Source organism: Magnolia sinica, chromosome 12, assembly GCF_029962835.1.
Source record: "Magnolia sinica isolate HGM2019 chromosome 12, MsV1, whole genome shotgun sequence".
Classification (NCBI taxonomy): Eukaryota; Viridiplantae; Streptophyta; class Magnoliopsida; order Magnoliales; family Magnoliaceae; genus Magnolia; species Magnolia sinica.
The window spans coordinates 51,427,622-51,438,536 of NC_080584.1; the positions used below are offsets into that span (position 1 = coordinate 51,427,622).

The following is a 10,915-nucleotide window of genomic DNA, read 5'->3' on the forward strand; positions in this document are numbered from 1 at the left end:
AGGGAGTCTGGATTCGGTTGTGACCCCACTCGGTACTGAATGATGTATAAACTTCATCCACACCGTCCATCCATTTTTTCAGCTCATTTTAGGGCATGAGCCCAAAACTGACACAGATCCGTATCTCAGGTCGACCACATCAAAGGAAACAGTGGTGATTGAACGCCCACCGTTAAAAACTTCTTGGGGCCACAAAAATTAAACTGATAGTTGGGTTTTCCCTACATCCATGTCTGTGTGACCTAATCAACAGGTTGTACATCTGAGTTGAGTCAAGACTTTTATTGTCAGCAAGAGTTTCCCAATAATATCCTCTGAGAAAACACTAAAAAATTTGTGTATCTCCAGAGAAATTGCCAAAACAAGACCTGTCACTGTGAGCTGTACGTCTGAGTTGAGTCTGAAATTTTCAACCATGAAATACTTCGAATAAAGAAGAGCATGAAAACTCCAAAAAAAAAAAAAAAAAAAGCATAGTTTGAATTATTTTTCCAAAATCAACGCCGTCAAGTTCCATATTATTTGGAACTGGTACATTTGAGATGTTTCCACCACCACTGAGGGAGGGGTCTCTTTTTTTTCAGACATCTATTCTTAAACCACTCTTAGGAGATGCATGCTATTGTACCCCATTTAAAAACCTATCTACAACAGGAAGAAACCCATTGCTGATACTTGACCAAAATCAAGTGTCTGCTGTTTTACTGACGAGGAAGCTGCAATTAACAACATTGCAGCTGAGAAACCCAATCAGGCCTTCTTCAGCTCCTTTTCACTGCTTGGCCTGCAAACAGTTCATCAAGTAAAACCCCATCAGGACTTTAAACCTATTGTTGGTATTCTCAAAAAGGTAAAATAATCAGGATTTTACAGCTATTGACACTCAACTCTTCTCATGTTTATCAGTTTCAGAATGAATCCTTTATGAAAAAGAAGAGAAAAAAAAAAGGCGGTATGTATTACAAATCAAGAGCCTGCCTAATGCTAAAAAGCCAGACCTTTCTGATTTGCACAAGCAGTCCAGTGCTGCAACTTACCTTTGTTAAAGAAATTGGAAAAAATTCCTTTCTTACACAGATTTTTCCACTTTTTTTTTGGAAGGCAATATATTGAGAGAATTTATAACATGAAATACACAAACGTAACATTGTGTTTGGTTGAACCAAATATCATGATATTTCATGACTAATCATTCCACTGTGTAGCATTTCATGATGTTTCACGAAATCTGGTGGAACCAAACACACCCTAGGATAGGTGTACTTAAGTCATGTGAGATGGACATTTAGGATCTCACAGCATGCTTGCCAATGTTTATGGGATCATGGCCACTGAGCAGGTAAGGAACACTGTTAGCATTGGCCTGGCAGCCTCACAATTAGGCAAGTCCACTCATCAAGTGGACCATAGGTACATTGTCCATTAACAGACTGTCACTTCTGTAACCATCCAGCTTTCTCGTACAAATGGCCTGCCTGATGAGTGGATCACTCTCATTTTTGGGCCACTGCATGCCTTCAACATGCATTACCCAAAGATGGTCATAATCTCGCACATGCGTAGACAACCACGGCCACACTATGGTGTGAGTTATTTTCCCTGCTAGTATAAGACAGCTGTCCAATGATGAACATCTGCATGTGGAGTTGCATGATCAGATGCCAAAGTATATATGGCATCCCAGCCATCACATGCATCAAAAGGGTATCATGTGCGGCCGTTTTATCTTTTGGGGAATGACATATCAGATGCATAGAAAAGCATATGCACCCTTGGGTATTGGCAGGCACATTTCAGCAGCAGGGCCTCCCCAGTAGAAAACAAAAAATCACATGTGCCTTAAGTGACATGTGATTGGAACATTTCAAGCCTGCGGACCCACTAAAAATGCATCAATCAGATTGCATATATGACGCATCTGATTTTCAGTCGTCCTTTGGGAAATGACAAAATCAGATGAACAAAACAAAAGGACTCTGATGCCATAAAACTCAATGCCATCTAGTTTTAGCAGGCCCAAACCCAAAAGCAACTAAAATAGGACACCAATCCAATACCAAGGGGGCGATCTGAAATATTCTGGGGAGAGAAGGTCATAACTATCAACATTGTCTAAGTTAATTCTCAGATATTCGATGCCCATACATGCAGTGTACATGTATGAGGTATGGACCTTTCCTCTGTTGGGCCCCCATGGGGTAGGGGAGAACCTCAAAATCGCACCTGCCAGGTTATCCTAGGCTCCTAGCCAATGACTGGATGACTCTTCATGACTGTAAATGGATGGATTAGGAAAAGTCCAACCAACACCCGAGATTCCATGGGAAAAACAAAATCCTCAAATTGATGGTTGGGATCATCTGAATGGTGCGATTTATGGCATATCATCTATCTTGTAGATGTGTGCCATGCATCTAGAGATCAAGTGCATGATAACAGTGTGTGAAGACTGACTTTGGATGATAGCATTTAACATTGGATACCTTCTCCAAGTTGCTTGCCATATTTTTTTTTAGCAATTTTTACCTCAAATTTCCTCTGTAACTATGATTTCACCTCACGTAATGGAAATTCCAGGGAGGTGCTTTCTGAGGGATAAAATGACCAAAATGACCTTTTCATTTTCTTGTTCTTTACAAAGCAGTAAATTCGAGAATTGTGGGCCCACTTTGTATATGTATGACATCCAACCTGTCCAACAAATGCAACCCACCATGATAATCAAATGAAACCTAAATCTGGATAATCCAATCATAAGGTGGGCTACACCATGAAAAACAATGTGCAACACCCAAAATGTTAAATTTCATGTGTAACCCATCTAATGATTTGATCGACCATATTTTTTGTTCAGCTGATCATCATGGTGAGAGCATGTGTTGGGCATTTGGATATTATTGCACACATGCCACATTGGCCCCACAATTCTCAACTTCACTGCTTTTTAAAAGAAAAGCACCACCTGATGATTTCAATTAGCGGAGGGTTTATTTGGTGAACTGATAGTGCCTGAGGAATTTTGCAGTAATAATCCCTTTACTACCTATTTGTATGCAAAAATTTGAAGGGTTATGATCATATGTGAAATGTTTCGGGCATTTACCCATCCATGGTGGGGCCCATCAGACCACCAATCTAGATCACTGGACCATGGAATCCATTCCACAGACTGGCATATCAGGACACCACATGCCCTGATGCATCAGGAACAGATGCGGATTGGGGACTACCCCCGCCTGGCCCGAGCTTGGCACGGGCAGGGGCTTTGAGGGGCCACTGTGATGTATGGGTTTTATCCACACTGTCCATGCATTTTTCCATACCATTTTAGGGTCTAAGCCCAAAAATGATGTGGATCAAGTGGACCACACAGTGGGGGATTAAACACCTACAGTTGAAAACTTCTTAGGGTACACAATAGTTTTGGATCAAGTTGATATGTGTTTTCCCTTCCAGCCAATCACAACTAAAAGAAAAGGAATTACCTGAGAATAGAGGAAAGTTCCAAGGATGGCGATGGCAGCTCCAAGTGCATTGACGGGTTGGACCGGAGTGCGGAAGATGATGATGGATGAGACGATGACAGATATCCTCTTCATGGTATTTCCGATGCTAAACGTCAAGGGGGAGATTTCGTCCAAAGACATGTATGAGACCTGATTGTATAGATGATAAAATACGCTCTGGGCCGCTACCCACCTACCATGTTATGATCCCGGACCACACAATAAAGTTCCATGAGCAACAGAGAAGAAAACAAAAGCAACTAGAAAACAAACAAGTCATATGCAATGTGGCAAAAGGTCGATATCTTTAACCACTCACAAACAGCCAAAAGAGAAACAATCACACAGTCAGTAATTTAGACATGGTAAATTCAAATAGCGAACAGTAAAAACATATCTAAAATTGAAAAATAAAAGGAAGAAGCAATTTATATAGTCTTCAATGTTGTAGCTTAATGTTTTTTTTTTTTTTTTTTTTAAATTGATTTGGAATAACCAGAACCTTTGTTCAGTAATCAAGGGACCGGTAGATTTTCCAAATCATTAGGTTTCATATCTTTGCTAGGCCCACACACATGAACACGGCATACCTATGGTATGCCAAAACAGTTGTAGTGACTGTTACATAACGGCAACAGTGGTAACTGCTAAGCAGTATGGGGCTGTAACAGCCATAACAGCCATTACAGAAAAAATGGTCCGTAACGAACCCATAAAGGGGCCCATTACGGCCTGTATCATAACAGTAATGGCGGTGGCCGTTACGGCCACCTTTACCATTATGGAATACATTTACCAACCATGTGCCACCAATATATGCCACCATGGCAAACCAACAGCAATATCCAAGCCATCTATTAGTTGGTTCTGACCATATAGATCTTCTCACCCCCAAAATAAAGTTGGTCAACTCATCGGGTGGGCCACTATATTAGAAACAGGTGAATAGCTTAAGAAACTTCAGCCAAATTTTCTCAGCCATACATTTGTTTCGTAAACTTTGCCGACCTGACTAATGAGCCTACCTCATTCTTCAGCCAGTGCAGCTACATACTGTTACCCCTCTAATGGATGGATTGGATCTCATTCCTATCCACGCACACATACTACAAGGGTCCCCAACCGAATAATCACATGAGTCCCATAAGAGTAGCAGGTGGATCACATTTTTCACCAACAAGAGCCTATACGGTACCTAATTTCGTATTTCAGTTCAAACAGCAAATCAAACATCTGTAATAGTAACTACAAGTTCCCAAGAGAGGATATGGGCCCGTTATTCATCATAACATCATGTAGCTAATTTTCTTGGCTCTTTTCCTCTAACAAGAAAGCAGAGGCATTTACAGATGCAGTTCATGCTATTGGCAAACTTACAGATTTAGGATTATTTTTTTTTTCATTTTTTTCCTTTCATGAATGGCTAGTCTAGTACCATAAAAATATATCAAAATGGTTAAAAGGGTGTGCGGTTCAACTTGTGAAAATGTGAAATGCCCAAACTGAAGTATGGGACATTTCCACAACAATCCGACCATCTGATCTTATGCTGTCAGATACAAGGATCACAAGTCCCCACCAAGTGATGGAATAGTAATGAAATGTCTCACACCATAATTCAGTATTGGCATCTCACACCAGATCACTTCATTGTTGCCATTCTGTAACAAACAGAATGATGGTCAAAATCAGAAGAAAATTTAAAAAAAAAAGGAAATAAAAGAAACGGAGGGAGAATTTTTGTGGTTACCAAATGAATTGAGGTCCAATCTGAGACAGTGCTTTCTCCCAGCCAGCTGCCCACAGCTGGGGGCCCTCCACTTGCAATGCAAAGGGAGTGAGAATCACAAGAGACAACATAGAGAGACAAGCATAGTAGTTCATTCCGCTGACTGACGTCCCCTTCATCCCTTTCTTTGAGAATATATTCCGGAATACAAATGCCACATTCGATATCATCGCACCCATAAACCCTAATGTCAAGACAGAAACACAGCAGAACCCTCCCTCATCAGCATATCATCAACACAAAAATAAATAGATAAATAAATAAATAAAACCTTGCATCCTAACAAAGAAGCTGGGACTGGGAATGACCAAGATACCCTTCAGCATTGACCTAGATGGGGAAAATGCCAATAATTGCTTCCATGAAGAGTAATTGAAATTGAGGGGAAAGAATTACTTCTAATTCTTAAACACTAAAAAGACCCCCATGAAAATTTCTCTAATATTTCAGTAGCTTCCCATTCCTTTACGAAACCTTCAAAATCAACTAGGAAAGCATTAAAATTCCAACAATCTGAATTGAGGAAACACAAAGCAAAATAGATATTTCTGAAATACATGAAAGCAAAAAAGAAAAATATTTCAAATCATTTCAAGGTTTATAAAACTTAAACCACGTTGAATTCTCCCTCAATTTCCCAATTTCCAGCACTCACCAACCTCTTACAGTGAAGGCCACTTCAGCAACAGTTCCATCAGAATTCAACCTCTACAGAATAAAAGGAAAGGAAATATACATGCACAGATACATATTTCTGAAACTGAAATTTCCTGCTCTTCTTACCGATCATGTCGAAATTGAGCTCTGTAACTGCAGCTAGTGCGCATCCTCCAATGATCGGAAGGAGCGACAGATAAACTGGCACTGGGAAACTCTCCCCCAGCAGAAACCTTGACACCAAAACACTAAATGCCGGTTCACCACTCTTGATGATATGCGTGAATGAGACCGCCACCCTTGACATGCTCACCGTCGCCGCCACATGCCCAATCGTATGGGCAACTGCCACCTACAAAAGCAGAAAGGATTAACACCTCCAAAAAACCTAAAAACCTCAAAAACACAAGTCTCTTACCGGCGCAAGGGCCTTCCAGAAACCTAGATCCGTTTTTGGCGGTTCAGCAATCCTTATGGCCCATGAGATCAGCATAATCAGCGATCCCGCAGCGAGCGACAGTGTCGACGTGAGCCATGGGTACGGGAAGACATTCAAGACCTTCTTGTTGTAGATATTGAATACAACGTTCAAGGCCCACCATGTCGCAAAGTAGATGCCGATCTTCAGCTTCTGCGCGGCAGCAGACCGCACTTGCTGGTTAGGGACTTCCTCCGAATGATCCGCTTCATAGGCACTGCACTCGAATTTCAGCTTCCGAGACCTCGGCCCCTCAGCGGAGGATCCGAAGCCTTCGAAGGAAGACAGGTAGAGTGGCTTCTGCACGGACAGAGAGAATTTGGGGCTTTTCATCGCTGATAGTGAAGGAAGCAAAGGCAGACGAGGCTTTGGAGACGGCAGTTTTTGACGAATGACATCGGAAACAACAGGAGCAACTCCTGATTGCTTTATAGAGAATATCATCTTCTCGAAGTAAATTCGACAGATGTATATTCAAAAAGAATAAAATCCTGACAAATGGACGAAGATCATCATTTCAAATAACCAAAATATTCACGAGAATGCAAGATCAGGGATATTTCTTTTGAGTTCTGACAAACGTCGGAAATACCTTGACAGAAGTCGCTGGAAATATCTAGAATCCGATGACTTTGCTGGATCGAGTGCTCTAAACTCAAGATTCAGCGATCCAAACTGAATTTCACGAGTCGAGAGAGAAAAACCTCAATAAAACGCGTCAGGCTCTGTTCTTTCAACGATCAATCGCCAATCTTCCGTTCCTTCAACAATTCTCCCACAGAAATGTCGAAAACAGAGGATTTGCAACTGTTTTCTCTGCAAAAACCCTCGATTCCCTGCACTTCTTCGACGGATGCGCTATAAAAACCTCAGGATCTGGTTTTTCTCCGGATTTTCGACGGATGTCACGAGAAATCCAGCGATCTTTACGAGATTGATGAAGGAATGCCTGTGGAAAAGCTGGAAAGACGAAGATCTTAGAAAGCTCGATCTCTCTTCTCTACCGAAATCAAACCTTTTGCATTGAAGAAAGGCGAAGGTGGGAAAAGTAGATTTATAAAGGAAAGACGTACACGAGATAGTCCCGGTAGAGGAAGAAGGTTCTTTTTTAAATGACGATACTACCTTTCCTCTTTGGAGAAGGGTATCAAAATGATATGGAGGTTCTTTTTTAAATGACGATACTACCCTCCTTTCTTTTACTAAAAATATACTATGTGCCGATAGTGTCCATAATCCTTCTTAAAGGAGGAATTATAATCGCTACAGGGATTACACGTGAAACGCACGTGGAGAGAATATGGAATTAGGGCTCTAACAGGGCAGGCCTGGGCTGTCTTTGGCCTGAATTTTAACATGGTTGGGTGGGCCTATCCAAAACTTTAGGGATGTTTGTTTTTTTATTTACCATGGTCATTCATGGTAAATAAGTCATCATTATTCACGCCTAGTACTTTTGTGATAAGAATGTCAACTAAACTAAAAGAAGCATATAAAGCATGGCTTAAAAAGTATAAAAATAAATAAAAAGATAAATTTTCTTATTTGAAAGAAATTAAATTTAATTAATACATTTGAATATATATGGTATATCAATTCAGGGTCAATAATCGTATCTTGAATTCTATGCAAATGAATTTAAGAAGCTTTGTGAATGAATGATGAGCAGCACTACATACATAGGAGATGATACTAAAGTAAATAATTGAGGCTGAAAGTTTTGAATTTTATTTTAAGTATAAAAGTTAGTTTACATTTGAAACTCATCAAAATTTATTTTTTTAATGTTTTATTCCATTAATTATTTCTTTTAAAAATAAAAGAAATTTATTATTTTGAGTTCAAATGTTGAATTAAACTTCAATGGTATAATATTATTCATGAGAATATGAATATGAATGATAGCAATATAAATAACAGATGCAAAGAAAAGTAAGGAAAATGTCACTAAGGATTTTAGCATTTCAAAAGTAATGGGCCAGTAATTATAGTCTGGATAAAAGTTGATATCACTTTTAGAGATGGTTGTTCCCATTATGACATTTAAGAAAAATGAAATAGACATCCGTGTAAGAAAAAACTCTTGAAGGACATGCATGCATCAATGTTAAATCCCAGAAAACCATGAATAATGCAACCTAGAAATCTCCCTGTAAAATAGAACATGATGTTATCAAGTAGAAAGATTTTCCCTTTAATCAATTGATTACTTAGGGCATAGTGAGAATTGAATTTTAGTATTAGAAAAGATTGGGCCCGCACTTGTCGTTACAAAGTATCTACAAAAGGAATGCATGTGGAGATGTGGCGAATCCAAATGACGGTCCCTGAAAGGGTGATGATGGAGTTGATATAGTTTTTATGCTCACGTTAAGACATGCCACTTAGTTGAAACTGATGGAATATATAGTTTGGGTTACGCTTATTGCCTTAATAGTTTAAAAAGCCCATTATAAGTTTTTATTTATTTATTTGTTATGTCATGAAGGTCATTCCATAAAAGAGTGCAATGAAAGTTCTTACAAAAGTTCCTACAACTTCTTTTTATTGAAAATAGAGATTAATACCTGCCATGAAACTACTTGATTGGGCTTGCTGTCAATGTTTCTTTTTATGATGATAAGAATATATAAATTAATAGGATAAGCTTATCTTTGTCATAAACCGGTAGATGAAGAATTGTTAGGTGTATGTGGATCTTTATTGACTTACTATCCATATATTCATCTTTTGGAGAATGGACAACTCGCATTGTGCAAATTGACATTAGGTGGGGCCCATAGGATGCGAGGAGTATGGGAATAGATTGCCCAACCCTAGGCACAAAGATATACTTGTTCCGGGGCTGTCTGGGGATAACAGTTCGTGACAAATCCACTCCATCCATCTATTTTTAAAGACCATAGTAGGACAAGATTTAAAACTTGGGCAAATCAAAAACTCAGGTGGGCCACCCTAAATAAAAAGTAGGAATAAAAAATGCCCACACATCCAAAACTTCTTGGAGCTAACCATGATGTTTATATGCCATTCAAACTGTTCATAAGGTTATTTCTACTTAGATAAATTTTAAGAACAAATATCATCCTGATATAAAACTTATGTCACGCCAGGCATTCAATTAGCATTGTTTTGTGTGGTATGGCCCACACAGCCCCAGGAATACATACATCTCTGTGCCTAGGGTCTTAGGCAATCCACTCCCGAGAAGTATACCGTCATCTTGTGCACCCAACGGTCCCATATCGGCTCTATTAAGAGAAGTTGTAAACAACAAGGACTATCTCCCATTCGAAAGGAATAGACGAGGATTCGATGGTGGAATCCGATGATGGGTAGGAATTTCCACCGCTAATCCATCTTTATATAAACTAGCTCGATCCCCTATCCTCTTACCCTAATCAAATAGCTGAAAACCCATTTCATGGAGGGTGTAAAGGAGCAAACGACCCGTAGCAGTGACAATCATCCTCTTACTTGGCAGCAATCAACTATCGTTGTTCCAACGGAATCCAGTATGACTTCATCCCTCACCCCTTTATGGTTGAGGCATACCAAAGCAAATTTTGTTACTTTAACTAAATAATAATAATAATAATAATAATAATAATAATAATAATAATAATAATAATGGATAATTAGGGATTTCAGCTTGCCTTTTAGTCCATATTTGAAAACCCGCCTGCTTTTAAGTTATTTAAAGTAATGCACCTACCATTTGAAAAGATGACTAGGAAATCGCTGACTTTAACTGTGGTGGACGGAAACACACTGTTAAGGCATGAAAATGGCTATTTTGCCCATAAGGGCACACATTTTCAAGAATCTACCCCACTATTTGGGAATGGCGTGTGAATGAGTTTATGGGTCCCAAAGTTGCATATGTAGTTGATCAAAACCATCCATCCATTTTGTACACTTATTTTAGGCCATGAGTTAAAAGAATGAGATAGATCTTAATTGTAATTGGGCTATAGGAAGGTTTTGATATTGGACAATCTTAAAACCGTAAAATAAATTTACCTAATTTGGTCCACTTGAGCATTGGATCTACCTTATTATTTGGGTCATACCCTAAAATGATATGAAGAAAATGGATGGTCAATATGGATTTTTTACAAACACGACGGTCTACCTCACCTAGCTTACTACCCAAGGATGTGGGGTTGGAGTATGTGCGACCAGCCCACCTTGATGCATATATTGTATATCCAGACCGTCCAACTTTTTGATAAGGTTGCACAAAACGGGATGAAGGGGAAGAAACAAATATCAGCTTTATCCAAAATTTGTGTGGCCCATAAGAAGTGTTAATGATCAAACATAATTGTTTCATGTGTTTTGGTCCATTTAAGATTTGGATATGCTTAATTTTTGGTCATGCCCTGAAATGATCTGAAAATATAGATGGACGGTGTGGATATACAATACATACATCAAGGTGGGCCCCATGGTTAGGGCAACATCATGTAAGGTGAGACTGAG

At 39.3% G+C, this 10,915-nt stretch overlaps 1 protein-coding gene across 1 annotated transcript; it reads right to left on the reverse strand.

Moving 5' to 3' along the window:
- Window positions 1-456: 456 nt before the first annotated feature.
- Window positions 457-7,491, reverse strand: LOC131221363 (glucose-6-phosphate/phosphate translocator 1, chloroplastic-like). Its single transcript, XM_058216610.1, has 6 exons — window positions 7,023-7,491; window positions 6,371-6,921; window positions 6,079-6,304; window positions 5,257-5,479; window positions 3,486-3,699; window positions 457-784 (listed from the first exon to the last, which is right to left on the reverse strand). The coding sequence occupies exons 2-6, from the start codon at window positions 6,872-6,874 to the stop codon at window positions 773-775; spliced, it is 1,179 nt and encodes a 392-aa protein (XP_058072593.1). The 5' UTR covers window positions 6,875-6,921; window positions 7,023-7,491; the 3' UTR covers window positions 457-772.
- Between the last annotated feature and the right edge of the window lie 3,424 nt (window positions 7,492-10,915).